At 39.3% G+C, this 24,718-nt stretch overlaps 1 protein-coding gene across 1 annotated transcript in view; it reads left to right on the top strand.

The window, feature by feature from the left end:
• The window catches only part of FREM1 (FRAS1 related extracellular matrix 1), a 46,122-nt gene extending 23,913 nt beyond the window's left edge, over nt 1–22,209 (top strand). Inside the window, exons 7-24 of the mRNA XM_042826818.1 lie at nt 93–201; nt 1,536–1,667; nt 3,989–4,333; nt 4,950–5,092; nt 5,529–5,725; nt 6,886–6,976; nt 7,781–7,948; nt 8,409–8,617; nt 9,880–9,973; nt 10,571–10,823; nt 12,141–12,338; nt 13,498–13,683; nt 14,208–14,404; nt 14,925–15,147; nt 16,360–16,504; nt 19,730–19,871; nt 21,002–21,197; nt 21,941–22,209. Coding sequence (XP_042682752.1) covers nt 93–201; nt 1,536–1,667; nt 3,989–4,333; nt 4,950–5,092; nt 5,529–5,725; nt 6,886–6,976; nt 7,781–7,948; nt 8,409–8,617; nt 9,880–9,973; nt 10,571–10,823; nt 12,141–12,338; nt 13,498–13,683; nt 14,208–14,404; nt 14,925–15,147; nt 16,360–16,504; nt 19,730–19,871; nt 21,002–21,197; nt 21,941–22,209 — 3,297 coding nt within the window. The remainder of the gene's footprint in view (nt 1–92; nt 202–1,535; nt 1,668–3,988; nt 4,334–4,949; nt 5,093–5,528; nt 5,726–6,885; nt 6,977–7,780; nt 7,949–8,408; nt 8,618–9,879; nt 9,974–10,570; nt 10,824–12,140; nt 12,339–13,497; nt 13,684–14,207; nt 14,405–14,924; nt 15,148–16,359; nt 16,505–19,729; nt 19,872–21,001; nt 21,198–21,940) is intronic.
• Nucleotides 22,210–24,718: the final 2,509 nt, after the last annotated feature.

The following is a 24,718-nucleotide window of genomic DNA, read 5'->3' as shown; positions in this document are numbered from 1 at the left end:
TCTCAGATAAGAACCCACTGCATGGGTTCTGAAGTATATTTATTTTTTCAGGCTCTTCTTACCAATAAGCTCTTTGTTTCCTTATATTATAGCTGGTGGTTGAGGTTCATGACTTCTACTTTGAGAGGAGTTTACCAATCATAGTGCAACTTTCTATTAGAACAGCAGATACAAATGCTCCTCGGGTTTCATGGAATACAGGTGAGATCTCTGTTCCTCAGTTTATTCTGCTACAGAATTTATCACACTTTGGACACAGGAAATCTTGACAGAGCTATAAAATTCAGTTCTACGTCTGGAGTTTAAGGATCACTAAGTGAAAAGAATGCAAATCTATCTTTTTCTCTACTTGTTTTTTGGGGGGAGAAATGTAGAAACTCAAATGCTTTAATTGAAATGAAAAATAAAGAAGTAGTTACAAGAAAAAAAAAAAGAAAAGAAAAGAAAAGAAAAGAAAAGAAAAGAAAAGAAAAGAAAAGAAAAATCAGGATTTTTGTATACAGCATTTTCTCCAAGAATGAACAAGACATAAAAGAGTTTAAATAATAAAGACGAATATATGATGGAGTAAAGGTTGTAGAATAGTGTGTTGTCTGTACTATTTTAAGGAGAAATCTCAAAAGATAAGCAGAAGAGTCACAAACTAGAAAGATATGCTCATTCAAAATCTGAAGGAGAATGGGATGGGAAAGCAATAGAAAGGAGCTGAGAATTGATGAAAATGGGAAAGAGAAAATACAAGTGCTAAAAAGTGAGTATATGGAAAATACACATCAGAATGTACATGATAACATGCAAGTGAAAAAAAAAACACCATATGGCATGGAAGGTTTGGCTTGTGTAGGTCACTGTTGTATTACATTCTGGGAACACAGGTCAGAGCACGAGACACCAACAGCAATTTGAAGCCTACAAATGTTGAACTCATTCAAACGTTTATTATTTCCCACTGGAGAAGGGACAGACTCTTCCTTTCACATTAAAATTTACACTGATATTTGGCCACAAAAGGCAAAGGCCAAACAAGTCTGAAGCTATCACCAGAGAAGGTGCAATCTCTTAGCAGTGGAATAGGATAGGATTTCAGAAAAAGAAGCCTTGTGTTTGTCAGAGAAACTTCACCTGAAATGGCTGTCTGAACAAAAAGAAGAGATACTGTCCTCCATTGTGAATATCAATATAATTTTCAAATTCGGACTCACTAAGAAATGGAGTGCCCAGCTTCAGACACTGTGAGACCTCAGGCACAATTCTTTCATCTCTACAGATGTCCAGAAATCATTCTAAATGGCCTATTTGATAACTGGGAACCAGAATATGTAGTTTCTCTGAAATATAAATTCCTTAAATGCAACTGACTAAAGTAAAGGTAGCAGTAGAGAAGACGGTATCAAGCTTTTAGGCCATTCTTGAGATGTCTGTCTCAGATACGTAGGTAGAACTAAGCATGACTTTTTCCTGACTCCAGAAATGTTTGGAGAGGTGCACTAGTAACCTTGAGTGATGCTTTTGTGAAATAACTGCGCTGCTTGCAGGCCTCAGCCTCCTGGAAGGGCAATCCCGGCCGATCACATGGCAGCACCTGCAAGTGGTAGACAATGATGATATCCAAAATGTTCGCCTGGTCACAGTTGATGGCTTACAGCATGGGCGGCTCACGGTGAGAGGTAAATAAATCCTTGTTTACACTTGGATCCTGGAAATACCTTCTCCAGTGATGACTGGTGGCAGACCACATGAAGGTCATGGAGACACCAGCAGATATGCATGAGAGGCAGATGTGCAGGGAATGAAGGTGCAGAGGGGAAGATCAGGAATTTTGAAAGTTCACAGGTTCCTAAGGAAAGTCGGTCACATAGCACAGACATTTTGGCAAACAGTGCATTTATGTGGTCTCCATCATTAAGCGGGGGAAAAAAAAAGTCTGGTGTTTTCCCTACAAGCCAATTTCATACATGCAGTTGGTTATCATTTTCCTCGCTGTGCATGAATTCAGCCCGGTGCTGTAAGTGACCCCAGGCAGCAGCTCTCATGCGGCTGTCTCCCCAGAGACGGTGCTCGGTTGGCACTGCAGAGTCGGAGAAATGGCAGCGGGGCTGTGTACGTCCTCGAGCTGCTCCAGCAAGGAGGCCACGGGCACGAGAGGGAGGGCTGCTCCTGCGCTTCTCACTTCGGCAGAAGGCAGCCAGAGGGAGCCGAGGGAGCGCAGCAGAGGCCTTGGCCACGGCAGGCGAGTCGGCGGCCTTCCACTCCCTCTGCTGACGGCCTTGCTCCACTGCAGCCCTGCAGCAGACAAAGGCACGGCTGTGCAACTGCAAAGCGAAACAAAAAAGCCCCACAACCCAACCCCAAACAGACAAACAAAAATCAAAACAGACAACAACCCGAGCAACAACAACAAAAGCATCTATTTAAACTTCTTACTTTCTGAACTTTCAACTGAATCCCAAAGGTGAAAATTTAAAGAAATCATTGTCATAGAGCAGGCATGGCCTAGGCTAAATGCAGGTGTTATGTTTTACCATTTAGGTACTAGGATATTTAGGTATTTAGGTATTTAGGATGCTTAAGGAATGATGAATGATTTTGATTCATTGGCAAATACAGAAAATATTTGGATGTGGTTGCTATTTTCTGTCAGTTTAAAGGCTTATTTGAAAAAAGAGGCAATTAAATTACTTCTGATTTTCTAGCCCTCTGCATTTTCACTATCACTGATTTTGCTTTGCCATTTGTTGAGTCATTGCAGTGCTGCTCCCTTTAGGAAAGAAACAGGTAAAAGAAATTGCTGCTGTTAGCAGGGTGGAAAGATGCTGCCACTCTTAATGCTGGCCTTTTGATGGTTAAGTGTTTTTAAAACACACAGCCTAGAAACATAGAACAACCATTTTAATAAAGGAAGAAAGCAATGCACAGAATTTGGTAGAAATAGAAATTACAGAAATAGAAAGTATGTTTCATCTCAGGAATCTCCTGGCATGCAGTTTCGGGGTCTGTGGGACCAGCTGTCTGCCACCTTATAAGCAGAAGATCTCAGTGCCTTCATTTTCAGAGGAGCTCATGTGGGAGGTGGACCAGGGACAGTCTGATGTCAGCCAACACCCCCTGAATCAGAACAGGGATTCCTGCTACCTGCAATGTGATCAATGCAGTGCTTTGAGTGCTTATGTGCCGGATTTTGTTATGCCAGTCCTAGGCAAAAGCCCCGAGAGAGAAAGAGGAATACATGGTATTGCTCTCTGCCTCCTGTCACCTCTAACAGGCTTTTTTGTTTGATGTAGTAGATGTTTTTGTTTGATGTAGTTTGATGTAGTTTGATGTGAGATGTAGTAGTTATCACTGCATCCTAAAAACTACCTATAATTCTCTTAAAGTAAGGAGCAAAGGGAGGGAAAATGCACCTGCAGCTGTGGGTGCCTCTGTGCGTGTCACACAGCTTGGAGGGCCAGAAATATTTTCCTTAGAGGCCCTTGGTATAACATCTATTCCTGCATCAGCTGGGAGTTCACCAAACTTTTAACCTGCCTGAAATATTTTATGAGTGTATAACACGCTTAGTGAAATGCTCATTGTCTCTTTCATGCACAATCATCTGCAGAGAAAAAAAAACAAGAGCTGTAAATATAATTTTTTATTTTCACTGAAACAAGGAATCGTAATTACGCAGCACAGCATCCTCAATTCTTGAAATAAAAGCAAAGTGTCCTGATAAGAAAGCAGTTTGAAAGTCATAATTAAAAATCACTGGCATCTCAAACTGTCTTAATGCAGTACACATTTAGAAGATCTTTCTGTGTTACTATGGTTGTAAATTCTGCATTCTTAATTGTTCTGATATCTGCAAGTTTATTTCCAGTAGAATAATGTGTTTGTTTCTTTCCTCTTCCTCCCAGTTAGAAATACATTCTCCTTGTCTTTACCTTAGTAAGAATTTTTTTAAGGGTTGAACTACACATTTGTGATGCATTTGTTTCTACTGTTTTGACAGGAGAAAAAGGATTCATATTTACAGTTTCTGATATTCAGACTGGAGCTGTTTACTACCATCATGATGACAGTGATTCCACAAAGGATTTTGTGGTGTTCAGGATTTTTGATGGCCTGCATAGTATTCGCCATAAGTTTCCAATCAATATCCTCCCTAAAGATGACAGCCCTCCATTTCTTATCAGCAATGTGGCAATTGAAGCCCAGGAGGGACAGACGATCCTGATCCAGGGCTCCATGCTTCAAGCTTCTGACATGGATTCCAGTGATGACTACATAGTATTCAATATTACCAAGCCACCACAGGCTGGAGAAATCATGAAGAAACCAGGGCCAAACTTAATAGGTAATGAGACACATCCACAATAGCACAATTTTCTTTTTCCTCATTTTTTAAACTGTATTAAGCATGACACCTAGACTTAACTTCTGCTCAGGTTGAATCAAGGAAACTTTAGACTTTTGTTATTACATATGCAAATTCCCACTTTTCTTTAATGTTGGTCTATGTTTGCACCAGGAAAGTTATAAGTGAACACAATTTCACACATAAGTTTTCCATCTATTTCTACAATTTGGTTTTGTTTTTTTTTTTTTTTCCTCAAGAGGAACTGAGCTAGTCAGGAGATATTTTATCCACAGGATTAAAGCCAGCAGATTAACTGAGCTCAGAATTCCTGTGTTAGACTGTGGAGTCTGGCTGTAATGCAGATTCCTTTATCCTCTACATGGAGCTGTTAGCCACTTTGCTGTGTTGCTTCATTTTTTGAATGGTTACTGAGTGACATGGAAATGCAAGAAATGTGAAAGACAATGAGAAAACGTTTCAGAGATCTTGCCTTAGCTGGAGTGAGAAAGGAGGCATGATGCCTCACTATTTACTTGCATTGGTAATGGATAGTATTTATGAAGGATTAAAGTCATGCACAATTCAATAGAAGATATATTCTTTAACTAAACAGGGTATCCTGTCAGCAGTTTTCTTCAGAAGGATCTGTTTAATGGAATTATTTACTATCATCATTTGGGAGGAGAAGTATTTGAAGATTCTATTGAGTTTGTGCTGTGTGATAGCCATGACCCTCCCAATCTCTCAGAGCCACAGGTATGACATTGAAGCATCTCTGGGAGGGAACTTTCAACTTCTGCAAGACTTTCAAATAAAACTAGGATGAGTCTCTCCTGTTTGCCATCAACCATACTTCTTGGCTTGTTTTTCATGGGGTAATGCTCTCTCTCTGTTCTCAGTGAATTTCTCTCAAACTGTAACATTAAATGATGGAAATATTAGATTCAAAGGTGATACAAACAAACCAAACAGCCCTCCTGAAGCCAACAGTGAATGGACTATTCCTCTCAGGAGTCGAACATCCAGGATTGCTTGTGAAAAAAAGGAATACTGCTGAAACTTGTGAGATTTGAGCACCATGTATCTCGTATTCCAGGGATATAGTTATTTCTGTGTACAAGTGTGTAAACTATTGCTTGGACACTTTCTCATCAAGGGAACAGTTGTTGATTTTGCCATCTTCTGATTTTAGGTGATGATGGTGCACATTATACCTGTGGATGACCAGCTACCCAGAGAAGCCCCAGGAGTGACCCGCCACCTGGTTGTTAAGGAGACTGAGATTGCTTACCTAACTAAGAAACATCTCCACTTCATAGATGTGGAAGAGCATGACAGGGAGCTCACGTACACCATAACCTCTTCCCCATTTTTCTCTTGTGTACATGGGTAGGTGTGGCCTACTTGTATCTTCCAGGTGGGATGGAGCAAAGCCTCATGTGAGATTGGCAGTTTCAGTGGAGACAGAATGCCTGTATGTCAGGATTTCCATCTGTTTGCTTAAAGTGCAGGTGATAATAGCTGAGCGCACATCTCTTGTTAATATTTAAGGCTGAGTTACAGCTAAAAGCAGCAGAATAATACAGTTGCATTGTTTAGCAAGAAAGAAGAAGAAATGCACCTGGAATCTCTTTGTTTATCTCAGATTTGCATTTTACGCTGAACAGTTGGATTCTATATTTCCTTGGATACAGTTCACAGAAGCTTTTGTAATAAATAGATTGGTGTTGATCTGGAGCTACCCCAGACTGAGAACATGAGGTGCTACAGCTAATTCTAGGCAGTGCTCTACTGCCATGGTGTTGTGAAGTTCTGGACCAGGAATTGTGTAGCACAATGGCAGGCAGGATAGGCCAACAAGGGCATATGGTAAACAGCTTTAAGAGCAATTTGCATGTCACTGAAGCTGTTTCACTGTTTTGTAAAATGTATTTTTGCAGTTGGTTGCACTGACAACTATCTGCTAAACAGAAAAGTTTAAACCACTGTATGGTTTATGCTGCAGATCAGCATCTGCAATTCTGACCTCAACAAGCCACGAAGAATCAGTAAGTAGCAGAGGGTTTAGACAGCTTCCTGTCCAGCTGATGAGGCACAAGTACTGCTGTTGTCTCCATTGCAAAGATGGCTTGGTCAACCTTGTTGACTGGAGAAATTTGTGAGATGGAAGAGAAACAGAATAATTTCATTTTTTTACATACTGATAGTTGTAGGCATGTAATCATCAAGAGTGTGATGGGCTAGCATTGCAGGTGGTGTAAATAGGCCCAGTAGCACGGAAGCTGATAGCTGAGATGTGCAGAGACACATCAGAATAAATCCCTGTGCTTGCTTTTAAGGTATGCGATAGTTTTTTCACAGTGCTGAAAGACTCACTTGTGGTGAGAGTTCTGTCATAAACTTTGAAGAATAGTAGGGATAGAAGAAAGAAAAAGTTTTTCCTTTCAGTGAAGTTGGGAGTGAGAAATTAATTTGAAACACAAGACAAAACTTTGTGGCTGCTGTTTTTCCTGATCTTTAGTATTGCTAACATATATGTTTTTGTACAGCCACTCCGATGCTGGGAAGCTATTTATGGTGGACACCATCCCCAAACTGGTCAAGGATCCTGCTGCTCTTGCTCTGAGGTCATTTACTCAGGTTTGTTGTGTTATGCATGGTGGTGTAAGCGGTACCAAACACTCTTAAGAACAATCACACATATACAGCTTTTTCCTGATAAGAAAACAAGAGGTGAAAAGTGAATTGCAGTATTATTACATGAACATTGTTTTAGAAGAGCTTATTAAATTCTTGCTAATTCAATTCCAATTTTTAAAAAGAATTTTCATCATGCTTCATATCTGCAAATGTAACTCTCCATCTGAAAGCGTCAGGGGTTGCAGTTGCTTAGGGTGGGCTGAATTTGGCTTATGATTCTGAGATGGAAAAAAAGTGCACAAAATAAGAAATGGAGCCCTGACAGTTCTCTATTTCTCCTCAGTGTCTCCACTGGTAGCTATGGAACAGGTAGAACAGGGCTATGTTCTCTTTTTCAGGATTTTGTTCTGTGGTTTGACAGATGTCTTTTTTTAGAATATTGTTAACATGTCCTGTTCTGTATCATGAGGAATGGTTAAGGCTATGTAGGACTGACTACTGTAATACTGTAGTGGTAGGAGCTCTGAGTCTACCTGGCCTGAATCTCTGGCCTAGTATGTGTGTTTGAATGGAAGATTTTGTTGATTATTTTAGTCTCTTTCACTGGTCTGTCTGTCTGGGTACCCTACCTTGGTGGGCAGGATGTCATGAACTGGCAGTAGATAAAGAACGTAAGCAGTTTATGGAATAAATTTTGAAAGTTCATGTAACATCAAAAGAAGGCATGAAAAAGTTTCTTAGTGTCCTGGCTAATGGCTACACCCATCTTCTCCTCTTACGTGAACACCTCTTCACTTTTTGCAGCACGCTGTGAACTATATGAAGGTTGCTTACATGCCCCCACTGCAGGACATTGGGCCCAATCCTCAACAAGTCCAGTTTGTATTTTCTGTCAGCAATCAGCATGGTGGCACTTTGTATGGAATCTGCTTCAATATTACTATTCTTCCTGTGGACAACCAAGCCCCAGAGGTAGGATGATGAAGAGGTGAAGGTTGTGAAGAGTTTGGAAATGGCTTTGGGTAGAAACAGAAATGTAGGGAAGTTTCCTGATTGGACAGACTTAAAAGAAAAATACTGCATGGGACAGTGTTTCTGTGTCTGGCATGTTGGCTTCACTGGGGCAGAGGAGGAAGGCAAAGTTTGATGAGAGTGCAAGGTGATTTTTTGCAGCACGTAAGCTAAGGGTTGCAATCACAAGTCCTAAATCCTTCCTTAATTGCTTATGGGATTCTGAATGAGATCAGATCAGGGATCTGTGATCAGAGATCAGTGTGTATCAGGACATATTGTCTGCAAATTCCTTGTTTTTCCAACAGAGCAGAAAGGAGTACGTCTTTTGGCATTTTGACTTTAAGGTGTCACATGAACTAGTACTGCAAAAAACTGAAGTGCAGATGAAAACATCAATTCAGCATTCTCCTCCATGCAGGTTTTTACAAGCCACTTGAGGGTGGAAGAGGGTGGCCTGAGCCCTGTCACAGAGGGACACATTCTCATCTCTGATGTGGACACAAAACAGGAACATCTCCTCCTCCTTCTGCAGCGACAGCCTCAGCATGGGGCAGTGGAGCTGGATGGTGTTCCCATGAGGCAAGGTGACAAGCTTTCCTGTGGGGACCTGCGCACCTTGGCAGTCAGGTTAGCTGCTTTTCTTCTCGTGATAGCTGAGTGTCCTAGCTAGATGAGCAAGATCTCTGTGGAGAGGCTGATCAAGGAGGCTACAGCAGGTAGTGCTCACCACTGCATTGCTCAGATAGTGTTGCTCCAAGCCAAAACTTCTTGTTTAACCTGATGACCACAATGGTCACAGTGGTGTTTGAGCAGAAGTGTGGCCAGTAAATGGAGCTGCCATGGTCAGATATAAGTAGTTTTCTCTATAAAGTACTGCCCTGTGCAGGTGAGGAGGCAATTCTATGTTGAGCCTCTTGTGAAGAGGACAATGCTTCCTCTTTTATGGAAGTTATGTGTTTATCAAGATTACAAGAAGGCTTGTTTTGACAGTGATTACTCTGAAGATGCAAATATTGCTGCTGTATTTGTGGTGAGAACAGGATGCTGACTTCCTACATATATGCAGAATTAGAGCTCCTTGACTTTATTTCATTCCGTTAGTCAAAGAAGGCTATCCTACATTGGCTGCTCCTAAAGTATTGCTTCCTATTGTACTGTGTTGTCATCAGAGGTGGATGTTGGTGGTATGGCAGCAGAGGTAGAAGCTCCCACCAATAGTCCCTTACACTTTGTTGCTGTGTGACACATGGCAGCAGAGGGGCAGTCTGACACAAAGGTGTCTGAGATGGAAGTGTCTGTGAGACAGTGGTGTGGAACTGAATTCCTCCATGTGGGAAAAATGGCACTTTGACTTTTATTGACAGTTGCTGAATGTTTATGAAGACTAAACAGAAGATGTGAACAGAGTGAGGCTGTAGGTGGTATAGTATGCAGGTTCTTTTTATTGCTGGTGAAAATACATCATGACTACGTTGAAAAATATTGTTTGAGTAGTTGAGAATTTCCTCTATCCAACAGTGTTATTGTGCTCTTTGTATCTGTTGTAGTTTTCATGGAAATAAATAGGTATTACTTCATTGCAACCTATGTACTGCAGAGAGAAAGCCTCTTTAATTGGTAGCTCACAAACAGCCATACTGCAGATGACAAAGGTTTAGTGAAAACTTTTCCTAGCTGATAACTTTCTTATTTTGGGGGTATTCTTCATGCTAGATATCTCACAAGCTCCTTGAACCCACTGTGATCTAGAACTACAAGTCTTAGATAGGCACCCTTGCGCAGGGATTGGCTTTCTGGTTTGGAGAGATCCACATTATCTGGCATGACGAGGAACCACAGCTTCTTTGTCTGTGTGAAAATATTTTAGCTCTTTTTTTTTTTTTTTCCAGTTATCGGCATGATGGTTCTGAGACTCTTACAGACGAAGTCCTTTTTGCAGCCACAGATGGCATCCACTTCTTAGAGTTCACTCTGCAGGTCAAGGTCAGTGTGTTGCAAACTTCTGAGAGCATTTGTCTATGTAAAATACTGCAAAGTTTACCTTCTGAAAATCTTTAGACCTTAGAAGCTGAGAGATAATGGGTTTGTTAGGCTTCCTTTTTCACATCATCTTTCAGTTTCAGGGTACTATGCCAAATGTAAAAGCCAATTTTTCTCAGACTGTTTGAAGGGCATTTGTGTTTGCTTTAACTTGAGCTCTTCTGCCTGGAATTATTCTCTCTGTAATTAAACATAGGAGGGAGTTTTCATTCTCCAACTATAAATGTCACTGCCAAAATTGTGCAGTGAATTTAAAGATAAACAGTGGATTTTCATCTTTCTCACTGAGAAACTGAAGACAGTAGCAAGTGTACCATTTCCTCCACACAGTCTTCTCAGTTTGGTTTACTTTTTTTCTTGGTTTTTAACAGTGGCCCTAATTCAATTGTTTCAATGCAGTTCACAGAGTGAACTGTGTATTCTGACCCTAACACTTTGTTGCTGGTTTGAACCGGAAAGCTAAACGTTTAAAACAGCAGGTTTTCATTGGAATGACAATAAAAGTCGTGTTAAAAGATGTTAAATTCTCTTTCTGATTAGGTGTTGCCCGTGAATGATGAGCCACCTGTTATGCAAACAGGGCTTATCAATGTGGTGCGTTGCCCGGAGGGTGAAGAAGTGGTCCTCTCCTCAGAGTACATATATGCCACAGATGCAGACAGTGATGACATGAAGCTGGTGTTCGTGCTGGTTCGCCAGCCCTCCCAGGGGGTGCTGAGAAAAGCTGGAATTGTTGTGGAGCGTTTCTCCCAGGCTGATGTCATCTCTGGCTTGGTCACCTATAAGCACACTGGTAAGGGAGACTGGGAGGTGGTCAGACAGTTTTGGTGGAAAATCTTCACCTAAACCCACAAAATCTTTGCAGCAGGAGCTGCTGAAAAACCCACGTGTTGTGATTGGAGAGAAAACTAAGCTGGTTTTGAAACAGGTCTGATGGTGTAAAACTACCAACTGCTTCAATGTCATTTCCAAATTCCTTTTTGAACTGAAAATTAAAGTACATCAAACACATGAAATCATCATAATCCTGGAAAATATCTTTCACTGTTGCAGATACAATATGATTTTTTTCCCCGGGAAAATTATTGATAAAACAGGAACTAAATTGAGTGTTTTTATTTGTTTCATGACATTAAAGAAATCTTAGACTTTTTTCCATAATCGTGCATAGCTCAAGTAATGTAATGTTTGATATGAGGATGCAGAATTTTAATAGAAAACTGCTGACAACCTGAGATGCTAACTGCTCGCCTTGCCAGTCTGCAGAGGTACTCGTTTTTGGAGAGATTACAGTCCATCTTTGCTTCAAGATAAAGAATTGTTCCAGATTCTTCAAGGAAATGGCGATTCTAAAAATACACCATGTTGTGGCTTTATTTTCAAAATCCCCAAATACATTTTGTAAAATTACTCATAGAAATCAATGGCTGGTTAAGTCTCTTTCCTGCTTAATTTAGTTCTTTCATTAGCACGAAAGGGATTCTCTTTTCTTCATTCCTGATGACAGCTTTAATCTTTTTTTTTTTTTTTTCCTCCAAAGGCTCTGGTTTTCTGTGTAATTAGTCTTTAATTTTGTGCTAGTGTGGGGAATATATGTGATATTTTCAGGCTTGGCACTGTCTAAAATGAACAGCTGGTATTTGAGAAGAGAATGAAGTACTTGATTATGGCTACTCATAACAAACTTTTCTTCAATATCCTTTAGATGCTGGGAATGCTGTTTTAAAGGCCATGCTTCGCACAGGCAACAAGGGGCAGAATCTGACTTGCACAAGCACAATTGCCTGTATTTCATGTTCCCTAATTTCTACATGGTAAATGCACTGCCAGTACTTACTGTAAGTGGGGCAGGGAGTCACTGCCCTTTGTAGTCAACGTATCAGCCTGAGAACTGGGCTCACCATTGGATACTTCTCATAAGGGCTGTCAGCTTTTACCATAGTTTTTTTTTTTGAAGTCATTTTGGTCTCTCTTCTGCCTGCAGACTCTCCTAGCAGGATACAAGGTTCTTCTTCATGAAGTTTCAGTTCCCTACAGTTAAGACGTTTATTTTCAAATGCAACATTTTTTTTTGTTGTTGTTGTTTTGTTTTTTTGTTTTATTCTTCCAGGTGGGGAGATTGGCTTGAATCTTTCCTTTGAGATCTTAACTTTTGTTGTTTCTGATGATGAAGCCGGCCCAGATGTGAAAGACTGCTGTTATGACAGACCTCTTCCTCCTCCAGTTCCTCTTCACCGTCCACTCCCAGTGTATAACCTTAACATCACTGTACTTCCAGTGGACAACCAACCTCCATCTATTGCAACTGGTGAAAGTTTCCTCTCACTACAGCATATTATTATAACTGTACTATGCAGTATTGATAGAGTCAGCTGAGATCAGTATGTAAAAGTTTTGAATCAAAATTTCCACATTTTTTTTTTTCTTTTGCTAATGCAGTGTAACCACCAAATTCAATTGCAAGTACAAATGTCAGTAATGGCTTGTGGCTCTTCAGCTGCATGATTAAACCACGTGGCTGGAGATTAGAGTGCTTGAATCTGCTCCTATCCATCTATATACCTGTATTGTTGCACACATAAGCTGTGTCTGAGTAAAACTGAGCAACATCTCATCCTTGAACTTAGATTCAGGCAATTGTTAGGCTTATACAGTGCCAAAATACAACTCTACATCAATCTTTGCATGTTAAGAACACAACGAAGTATTAGTTTGAATAAATATTTAAATATCAAGGGAGGAAATATTTTATTTCCTATGTTCTGTTGATGAATAAAGACAATCCTAGACTATGTCTGTAACTGACCAAATTAATAATGAAACTACATTTTCACCAGTACTTTTCATAATCAAAAACACTCAGATGAAAAAGAAATAGTAGTGGCAATGTACATTTAGCCTAACAACAGGACAGAAAGTTAGATTTCCATTTAATCACAAGGTTTGGACGAGATATACTTGTTAAAGGTGTGTTCTCTGTACGTTTGTCATTTTCAATGTCATTTGTTTGTAGGCATCATGTATATGTTCTGTATTCCAGAGAATATTTAAACATATGTATGAGTAGTTCTGTAATTTACAGGCTATCACCTAAGCAATGTTCTGGAAATGAAGTATTGTCCCAGCAGGGAAATTAAGCAGTGGTGCGTGAGAAATTGTTCATTATATGCAATTCGTAACAGCTATCATGTAATTAATGCTCTGACAAACAGAGGTAACAACTGATTTTGAACATCATGTAAACCGTACTTAATAACTTACCAGTAAAATCAATTTGCAATACCCTTCCCCTTTGCTTTGTGATGGGGAAAGTCAACAGTGTAAGCAAAAATCTCAAAAGCAGACCAAATTCAGTAACAGATAATGTATTATCTTTTCCTCCTTATTTATTATTTCTGTTCTCATTAACACATTCAACAGTAAGTGAGCTAAACATGCAGTAATGCTTCTCATGTATTTTTGTGCAGGTGCAAGGTTTGCTGTGGAGGAGGGCTCCTCAACAGCCCTTACCTCTAACCATTTGTTTGCCACCGACCCTGACACCACTGCAGATGACTTAGAGTTTGTCTTGGTTTCTCCTCCTCAGTTTGGTTATATTGAAAATATACTGCCTTCTCCTGGGTTTGAAAAGAGTAACATTGGTATAAGTATAGGTAAGTGTATGCAATGTATAGTAATGAAGCAGAGGAAACACAGAGTGCTCATAGAGGGCAATACAATGGGCTGTGGAAAGGTAGATGCAGGTGTGAGCATTAATATGGTCTTATTGATGAAAGCAGCTGCTGGCAAATTAAGAGCAGTGGGACTGTGCAGGAGAACTTCAAAGAGAGTCTGCAGTTCTGCAAATGTGAAGAAGAGGTACTTGGAGTAAACAAGGCAATTCTTCTTTTATGCATCCCAGCTGCAATCTATTAGAGGTAGCAATATGAAACATTAATCTGCTTTCTCTGCCTACCCCTTTACTCTCTCAAGCAAGCTTCTTCCAGCCTCTCTTCACTTCTGTCAATAAAGTGCTGTAGTTGAGAATTTGAAAATTCCTGATCCTGTGTTTATCTCCAAGGCAAAGTTTCAGAAGTGATTTGGTCACTGAAGGACATCATTTCAGAATTGTTTACGCTGTGTCAGACCAGTGGGCAGGAAAACAATAATGCTAACTCAACATTTCTAAAATTTCTAGCTTCGTTTCAGTTGAAGCACCTGAAAGCCCTGAGTATAAACTATGTACAAGCCAGGCACATGCGAGTGGAGCCAAGAGCAGACCACTTTGTACTTTATGCCACCGATGGCCTGCGTCGTTCAGCAGAGATTCCATTTTTTGTGCTGATCAACCCAACCAATGATGAAGTCCCAGAATTCATAGCAAGAAACATTACTGTAAGGAAAAAAGTAAAATGCCTGCCATAGAATTACTTTATACCAGAAAATACTTTCTAATTTAAATCAAAACATTTTTTGAACACGTTTCTCTAGATCTTTCCTTTCCTTTGCATGATTCAGCTTGTTTTAGGAAACTGCTCTGTTAAATCCCATTAAATCTGTATGACAGAGCTTTGGTGAGATTGGAGCTGTGCACAATTCTGTTTGGTAACCTGCAGTAAAGTAAGCGAGGACTTAAAGAAATACGTTGTCTAGAATGCAGAAGGATCTTTATACTTCTGTTTTCACTAGTGTCTTTCATAATTTTTGCAGAGTAATTTTTGTACCTGGTGTAGTCTATCCCCTCTCTGTAAATTGTGGTTTTAATATGAGTAATAACTGTGTGACAAGCAAGCTACTGAGGAAGGGATAGACGAAACAGACTCCTAAAAAAAAAATGCCTACTTAGGAAACCATGCTAAAATATTTTAAGTTCTTTTTATGTAAAAGAGTATGACTTTTGTTCTTTTATGTTCAGGTTCAAGAAGGTATGGTGAAAGAGCTGGATCTCTCTGTTATCAATGCTGTTGATCTGGATGTGCCTCAAGACCATTTGGTATTTGATGTTGTGCAGCAGCCTTCACATGGATTCCTCATTAATGGAGTTCATGGCAATGATATTCTACAGTACAAAGAGTTAATTCACCACCACAGCAGTGGGTTGCTTGTTCATGACTTTTCTATGGAGCTACTGAAGAATGGTAGGTGCAGTGCTCTTCTGACGCTGGTCTTTCATTCCTTTAGTAATTTGTAACAGATAAGGAGGCACAGTAAGAAATCTGCATCTGTTTATTCATTTGCCTTAGGGGTACTTTCAAGAGAAAGTTTAAGAATAGAAATAAACCTATCTAATGCTAATGCTGTCTAATGATTTGAGGAGCTGTCAATAAATTCACCCTGAGAGGCCTACATGTCAGAAAGGGTAGTAGTATGTCTAGAGAGTCCATCTACCCTGAAAAAAACAAAGGGAGTATTAAAGCATATCACCAAGACATTTCAGAGTGTTTCACAACACCTAAAATAGAGACAAACTGATTTAAAAACATATTAGCTGATTGTGAGAAATCTTTGGGATAGATGTAGATATAGATAAAGCTGTAAATGAAAAGAGTATAAAACGGTTCAATAGCTTGCCATTATCAGTTATCCTACTTTGAAGTGGCAAACATCTTTCAAGAACATGTGATTAAATTTGTATTTAACATTTAAGACTATGGTAGATTCTTCCATACTGAGGCCACTGTGTGGAAACTGTATCTATCAGTATCAAGAGGGACATAAACTTAATTCAGCCTCACAAAACGTAGTTCAGTCCGCAAATCCTGAGGAAAAGACTTTTTTCCACCCATCAAGAAATATCCCTCAAAAATGTGTAAGCAACAAAAATTACTAAGACTTCTCAAGTTTTATTTTCTACTCTCTTCCAATTACTGGGCTTTTTCATCATTTCCATAGTGGAGAACCAGTCATGTTCAGGTCAGCCATAGCCACAAGTACAGCTTTCTTTTCCAAGATTTTGAAGCTTCCTGAAGATTATGTGGGGTACAAAGAAGTGTTAACTGATGATCCCATCCTTTCTATGTTTCCTGTTAAAATGAGTTGGAGTGAGGGGAGCAGACAATAGGGACCATTTTATGAAGGAGACTGCTCCTTCAGATTGATAGGCTTAGTGTCTTTGAGTCACTAGTATACTGTTAGATTAATGAACAGAAGCAGCCCACCAAGCACATCTTTTGGTGTTGAACAATATTTACTGTGGCCAGGGAGTGTATAGAGGGGAGATGCAAGAAGAGTGATGGAAGCAGAGCAAAACAGAACAAAATATTTTGCAGGAGACAAATTTATTTGTTTTTTCTCTCTCTCTCTCTCTCTCTCTCCCTTTCTCTTTCCTAATTTTTTTTCCCGATGTATAGGTATGAAACTGATGTACATGCATGACGATTCAGAAAACCTCAATGACAGCTTTAAAATCCAGCTATCAGATGGGAAACATAAAGTCCTCAGAACCATTTCAGTAAAGGTCATCCCAGTTAATGATGAGAAACCAGTGCTGAGCAAGTAAGCCACGTGTTCCTGTTTCTGACAGGAAAAAATTCAGACAAAATGATCCAAAAATGATCAAAACAGCTAATCAGTGACTGATAGGGATAGGACACCATAATTAGTCACAGCCTAATGCCAACACAGATGTTTCCATGTGGGCCATTCACTATTAGTCTGTTTTGTAAAAGCATTTTTAGAGAAAGAAGGACACACTGAATGTTGCTATGTATTGAGAAAATAGGGTTGGTGTTTGCATTTAGAGATAAAATATTTAAAAAGATGGACAACAAATTTATTTTATCTTTCAAAACCAACTTAAAAATTGGACCAGTACTTACACATGTCCACCAAGTTATCCATCCCAGATGCTTTGCTTTCCTCTTCCCTAGGGAAACTGCCTGTATAAAACACCCCTCTGGAAGCAGCTCTGGATTTTGGCATGAGAGAGACTACGAAGTTGGTATCTTCATGCCTCACTGGGGAAAGTCTTTCAGTTTGATGATTATCTTATTTTCTCCTAAAAATACTCTATATCTCAGCCATAATTCAACTTTTGAAGAGGTATACATCAATTTCCTTTACTGTCTAAAACTAGAATTCATAAATGAATTAGATCTGGTCAGAAATCTCCTGGCAGACAATTTTCAGATAAACAGCTGGCTGTGAGTGAGTTGAACCTCCTGGACATTACAGCAGGGAACTTGTCCCTTGGGATCCTCATTTTTCAGCCGCAGAGTATTGTTAGGGACTCCATCCCCCTGGCTGCTTTCCAGCCTTAGGAAGGCAGATGGAGAGCTGGGGGCCTGAAAGCTTTGGGGATATGGCTCCAAAGCCTACATTTTGGAAATGACTCACAGGCTGTCAAGCAGGCTGCCATTAAAATAGGAATTCTGATCCCTCAGGATGTTTAGCTACAGAATATCCTAGTTTTGGCTTATCTTCAAACCAGACCTACATTTGCTATTCTAGAGAATTCTGAATGTTTTGTTTACAATGTAGATCTTCCTACAGTAACAAATGTTGGTTTTCTAGTGAGGATTATCAAGGGGCACATAGTGATAACAAAGGGGAAAATCAATTTTGAATTAGAATAAAGGATATAGTTTATGTAGTCATATCAGATTCTGATAATCTGATAATTAAGTGCCACTGCTAGTTTGTTCTTTGCTTGTTAAAGGTTAGTATATTGTTTTTCATTGTTTTTCTCTGAAGAAATGTGATGGAGAGCAGGAAGCTGAGTTTTTATTTTTGCTCAGCTGAATCCAGAAACCATTGCTTCTTTGGCTGGGAATGCTAATTTGCCACTTCTGTTGTGAACAGTAACATATACTGAGCCATTTCCTTGCCAAACAGTTTTTTCATTGTATGCTCTTAGTGCTTCTTACCTGTTAGACTTCCACTGTGATGGCTGTTAGCTGTTACTCTTCCACTGTGATGTGGTGTAATGCCAGCAGTTAGGTAGTAGTACCCTAACTTGTCCAACTTGACAAAAATGTAGTTTAACCATCATATGCAGCTGTCCATCTTTGCTGTGGGGTAGGAGCTCCCTTTTGCTATCACTGCAGTGTGTTACAGGTGAACATATGACTGACAGTACTTTGATCTAATTGTACCTTTTTGCCCTAAGGAGTTTCAGTTCTCATCTTCATTAGCTGTGGTCCACACGCTGAAGAATGGCTGGCAAATTGTCCCTATCTACAGGACTGCCAAAAACTCAATCTGTCACTACTTGGATTGCATCCTTTAGCAAGGAGTGCCCTTGGGGAATGTAAGGCCCTCATGCATTCCACTTGAAAGTTTAATCTCAAGATCAGATATGTGGGTGCTATAAAGACTTAACTGACTAACTGCTATGCAGAAAAATGTGTTGGGATTAGAATGCATTTGGAGAATGTAGCTAAATTTATCTTCTGTCATTGTTTGTTTGAGTTTTTACTCCCTAGCTTACACAGTCTCTGGGTCAAATACCTGGTCTTCTAGTTTGCAAAGCCCCCGTGTGATTATCAGTGACATGAGTAAAACTTTGGAGTTGCCTGACCTATCATTAATATGGCTTGATGTGCCTTGTTATATGATCCCATTCTGGTTGATTCTCATTTTGCCAGACATGAAATCTCTATGCTTCATACTCAGTTTGAATATAGCAACTTTATGAAAAATGCTCAATTTTTTCCAAGGACAGTAATTATATTTTCAGATATCAATACATAATTTTTAGACCTTATTTGGAAATCTTAGTTGTTACTCTGTCTTGAAGCAAGCTCTTCATATTTGGCAAATGAAATGGCTGATCCAGGGAGAACACCTTTGGCAATTGTTGTGAAAATCCACCAGTATTTGGCCTGTGAAATAATATGGCTTGCACATGTTCAGTTGAGTCTGGTAGAGCTTATCTGCCAAAATACATAAGGAATCTGTCCTTTTCGAACCTGCTCTGTGCCCTCTGTACAGATTACCTTGAGTAGGTCCCATCCCTGGGGTGTCTGAATATGCTGAATTCCCTTCAAGCTCTATGAAATTTTTCTGTAGTCTTATAATGTGATTTGGATGCTACATTACAAAAATATAAGGTAGATAACAGCAAAAATAGTAAAGCAGTATATGCAAAGGCAAAATGAAGGATGGTTACTGGCTGAAAACTGAAACAGAAGAGACACAGTCAATTTTGCTGAAGCAATCATCTGGATTTATTTCAAACCATGTGGGATTTTCCCCAAAGCTCTCTCAAATTTTGCTTTGGCTAATGATGACTATTTCTTCTGGATCAAGAACACAGAAAAATTCTGCAATGAGGAGCATAGAAAAGTCACTTAGGACTTTGTCGGGCAGAGTCTATTAAAGATAAAAAGCATTCAACTGAAAGAGAATCTTTTATTTAAGTAACAATGGAGCTAATATTCTATGGTCTGTAGTGGCAGTAGCATGTTAAGACAGGCTCTCTGCTTATGTTGCCTTCACTGTGAGAGGGTAAATGGAATAGCACCTGAGGGAAAAGACAGATGTGGTGAATTCCATAATGTTGTAGGTAGCTGCTTTGTTGTTTTTCACCACTACTAGAAGTAGCTGTTCTGTCCTGTTTGGTTCTCTTCTCTATTGAACTGAAGTAGGGGCCCTCATTCCATTCTTTCTTCAGTTATTTCTGTCAGCATGTGGGTAATCCATATTCCCAGGAGAGAAATTATATGTTGCAAAACTTGTATTTCTTTTGTTATGCCATATATAAATTCTGATTTTTTGCAGGAAGGATAATATAGAGGTGCGTATGGGTGAAACTCGAATTATTTCTGGTGCTGTTCTGTCAGCTGAAGATAAAGATACTCCTAGAGAGAGAATTTTCTACTTATTTGAAAGACTTCCAGAAAATGGCCAGCTTCAAATCAAGGTTAGTCTTTGTACTTCAGCATAAAGTAGGCATGCAAGCAACTCTGTCTTGTTACCACATAGTGAAGTTGTCTTCCCTTTCTCCAAATCTCTTTCATGTTTTAAAGTAGACTGTTATGGCTAGTTCAACAGTAAAAGGAGTTTTTAAACTAAACAATGCTTTCTCAGAGAATTTGACACTTAAGGCCAATATCCTCAAGAAGAGCAGAGGGAAGATGAAAAGCATAGCAGAACATCTGAGGTGACAATGAAGAGAGATGCTGTAAGTCAGCTTAGAGTGATAGAAAGCAAATGACAAGGCAGGAGGCAAAAATTCCTAGGTCAGTAAAGGTGACAAGACAGTACTTCAGAGTTCAGAAAAAATGCAGGAGATATGGCTGAAAGAGGAAGAAATAATGATTTTGAACGAAAATATAGGCAGAAAGAAGGAAAAAAGAAATAATATAGAAAATACATAGCAAGCATAGATCGACCTAACATAAGCCACTGTAACAAAAAGAAAAAAAAAAAACTCCTTTTAAACGTGTGCATATAATAGAAAATAACTGATTTTCAAGATCTGTGAATGTAATGTATTTTAATTGTGGATCTCTGCAAGAATCTGTAGACCCCATGAAAATTTTGACTTATAAGAGACTCATACACTAGGACAAAAGTGCTGATGGTTTGAATACAGAAGGTACCTGTCAACCAATTCCCATCTATTTCCCAAGCAGCGGATTCCCACCTGGCCAACTCCCCACTATTTTTTGAGATATGGTTTGGGAGATAAATAGCTTTGTCTAATTAAGAAATAGAAAACATAAGCTGGGTCAGCAAACTAATTTTCATCTTATTGATGTCTGTGTGTAGAAATGTACTTACCTGAGTAAAAGTGACTGAATTCCATTTACCTGCATTTACTCATGATAGCTATATTTTCTCCAGCGTTCTTACGGATCCTTGGGAACAACTGCAGCTATATACCGCCCTTCAAAACACAAAATATTCTATGTGCAAAGACTCTAAAGCTTAGGAAGACAGCCAGGAAGCTGTCACTATCAGCTGTCATAGCTGCTAATAACCAGAATTAACTATGGAGGATGCATAGGAGACCGCATCTGTTTACTGAAGGATATTCAATCTTTCTAGGTAGGCAGAGACTGGGTGACTCTCCAAACCGGAATGAAGTGCACTCAGGAAGAACTGGATATGAACCTTGTAAGATACGTCCACACAGGAGCTATAGGGTCCAAGAACCAAGACTTGTTCACATTTTATCTGTGGGATGGGTACAACAGATCCCCAGCTGTAGACTTCTACATAAATATCAAGAACATGGAAAAGGGTAAAGATCTGCCTGATCTTGTTTCACAGTGCCTGTTTCTGAAAAAATGTCCTGATACATGTCCTGATACATCCCCAAGCACTATGCAGGCCCGTGGCAAATCTCCCTGCAGACCCCAAAGTCTGTCTGCTCAGATTTCCCTGCTGCCCAGAGCCCTGATGTTCCTGCTGCTGCAGAAGTGATTTTGAGATCTGAAAAGGCACTGCCCAGAGCAGTGGCGCATTGCACCTTTCAGGAATCCCAGCTGCTGTTCAAACAGAGTAGAAAATATTCTTCTGAAACTAGCTTTTGTGAGTAAACTACAGTGCAGAAGGATGGTAAGAGTGTAATAAGGTAAGAAAAACACTGTTCAAAACTGTCCCTGCCTTCCAGGATTATGCTATGGTCTTACAGTCACCAGTCATGGGATAACTCTTAGAGCACTAAATTAAGTGAGTTTGGAACTGAGATTGGAACAGATGTCCAGGGATGTTGTGCTACTTCCACTCTTGCCAGTTTTCAGGCCCCAGTGGAATTAAGCCCTGTGCAGCCTGGAAATTACTGGTGGTATGGCTGACTCTACTCTGAGCAGAAGATAGATAGTTTAGAGATATCCTGAAGTCCCTCCCACTGTGAAATTCCCTAAAATCCTATGATTCTATCATTTTTCTACTGGAGAGGGACTGTGTATAGCTAAATGATAGGTAAGAGATCAGCTTTCACTTCAATACCACTATTTTAGTGTTGTTTTGTTTATCCTGCAGGAGACATTGCTGTTTTCATAAAGCCTCTCAAAGTACCAAAAGGGGATCGAGGCTACATTACGACTGATGTCCTCCTTTCACTGGATGGTACTGACAAGCCTGAAGAGCTTCTCTATGTGATAACTTCCCCTCCTCAGTATGGACAAATAGAGTATGTTAGCTATCCTGACGTCCCCATAGCGAGCTTCAGTCAAATGGATGTTGCAAGTCAGATAGTCTGCTATGTTCACAGCACCAAGGCACATTCAAGGCAAGATGCATTCAGGTAAGACATTAAAACTCTCCACATACCCTTCTCCTATGTGTTCTTGGGTATCTACTGATAAAATATGTATAAATAGGAAGAGGAAGCTCTGAGAGAATTCTCAACGTTCATGTGACAAAGATATTTTCACTGCAATGCACGTAGTTGTGACTGCCTCAGTAATAAATACATTTTTTAATTGATACTGAAATAGTAACTAGAGCCACATTTATTAAATTATACTGGCTTAAGTATTACTCTAACACCCAAACATACACAGATGTTAACATTTAAGTAGGGGAGATGGACTTAGAATATCCTCTGTAGAATTTCTCTTTGACTTCTTGATATGCCTGCCTTTTCCATCCAGCTATTAGCCAACTGCTTGCCTGTCTTTTCATGTATGTCTATTGTGTTGTGGGCTTTTTAAATGCATAAGTGGTTCTTCAATATACCAAAAACGAGTCTATTTATCTGTTCTGACATAACAGTAGTTCAGAAATTCATACAGACAGCCAGGTTTTTTTGAGCAAAGCTGACTACATATAGGCCACATTCAGCTGTCTAGTGATATGTAAGTTTACTTTCATCTGATTCTGAACTTTTCTCTTAGATTAGCTTAAACTGAGCTCCATCTCAACGTGAATGTTTTCTTATTTTATTAAATAAACCTCCATTAGCTAGAGAATGGAATAATGCAGTGAGTTATTTCTAGGTAATGATTGTAGAGGTGTCTTTAGAAAAGAGCAAATTCAGGAAAAAAAAAAAATAGCTCGGAAGTAAATATGTTTTTTTTTTGAAGGAAGAATGCTAACTCCTTCTAACATTGGGAATTTTGTCCAAAAAGAGCCCTTGACAAGAAAAGAACTTCCTGTAAAATTCAAGATTTCCATGTGAAAAGTTGTTTTTCATTTGTGATTATGAAAAATGAAATGTTTAGCTCCTAGCAGTTGCAACTCAGAGCTATTCACACACTTCTAAGAGTGTGAAAAGATTCCTGACTTGAAATGCATTTTCCATGATGCATGTTGAAGCTGCAAGGATGTATTTCATCAACTGTTTTAGGAGTGTTTTTCCATGCAAGCCAGGAAAGTGGGGCATGAAAATATCAAATAAACCTGTTTATTCTGGGACTCTCCTCAGTTGAAAAACTTAAAACTATCCCTTCTACTAAATTCAATGTGATGGAAATTCTGATTTTGAATTTACTCTAGTTCTGAGATTTGTCTGATCCACTTATAATAGAAAAATGGGAAGGAATATTCTTTGGCTACATGGAAACTTAGCAATACAGTTGGGAAACACTGTGACCAAAACTAGAATTACCTTAGACAAGGAAAGCACTAGGATAGGTAGTGCATAAGTGGCTTAAATCTGTAAGACTTTTGAACCAGGCTAATGAAAATAGACCAATAATTCTACAAAAACTATGCTTACAGATAAGGCCAATGTCCTTTGTTTAGGCCAACAGCTTAAAACAAAATTAGAAAGTCAGCCTTAATAAAAGTAAGATTGTGATTCTTTAATAAATATTTTCAATAAATATTTTAATCACAATACTTGATGTTCCTTGATGTTAACATTTGGTCAATAATTTGGTTTTATATACACATAAATATTGTGGCACAATACTATTATTATTTAAACAAGGAATGGTTATGTTAATTATATGGGTAATTATGGGGAATGGGTGGGTAGGAGGCTGGGAAATGATCTGATCAGATTTTTACCTTCCACTGAAGTACTTTCTTTGGTCATAAATTTGTGTGCATTGTTTGGTGCTGCTGGCCTGGAAGAAAGATTTGGCAGTGCTTGTTTGGACAGATGACTTCAAGTGATTAGCAACTTGACATCAGATGCTGGCAGCAGGATGCTAAAAGTACATGCTAATGTCCTCCATTTTGACACGCTGGCTCAATTTTGTAATGAGCTGGCACTATTTATGATTCCATTTTTATCTTTTAAATGCCATGACAGATGGTAGGTTCTACAGCCAACTCTATTGCCATCGAACTGCAGAAAGCATGAAATATTGGTAATGGTGAAATCAAACCACGCAACATGTCCTCCAAACTGTGCCTGAGAGTTGTCCCCTAAATTTCATCAGAGTGAGGAGAATATTGGCTGTTCTCCACTCCCAAGGGGAAAATGAAGCAGCCATAAACGAGAAATAAACAAAGGCCCCAAACCCCCAAGGTGCAGGAGAAAAAGGGCTTCTTGGGCACAGACAGCTTGATTTCACTTCACCTGTGAAATCAAATGGCATACAACATTTGCATTGTAATGTTCAGCCTGATGTACATAATCAAAAGGTTTTCTCCTGCCTGGCATTCTGTAGAAGATTATGGATGAATCTTCATTTTCACAAACTGAATTATCCTAAGTCTTTCACTTACGTATGATTTGAGATATCATCCAAAACGATTTTACAGCTGTCAAAGGAGCTGGAGGAAACTCACTTCAGCTGCAATCTCTTAGATTTTTTGAGATGCAGATAAGGTCTTGACAGAACGTGTTTGGCTTTTTTTTTTTTT

This window comes from Centrocercus urophasianus, unplaced genomic scaffold, assembly GCF_019232065.1.
Source record: "Centrocercus urophasianus isolate 14NV4802_14NV808 unplaced genomic scaffold, USGS_Curo_1.0 seq_27, whole genome shotgun sequence".
NCBI classification, from domain to species: domain Eukaryota; kingdom Metazoa; phylum Chordata; class Aves; order Galliformes; family Phasianidae; genus Centrocercus; species Centrocercus urophasianus.
The sequence above is the reverse complement of the archived record's forward strand: the minus strand, read 5'-3'. Positions and strand labels throughout refer to the sequence as shown.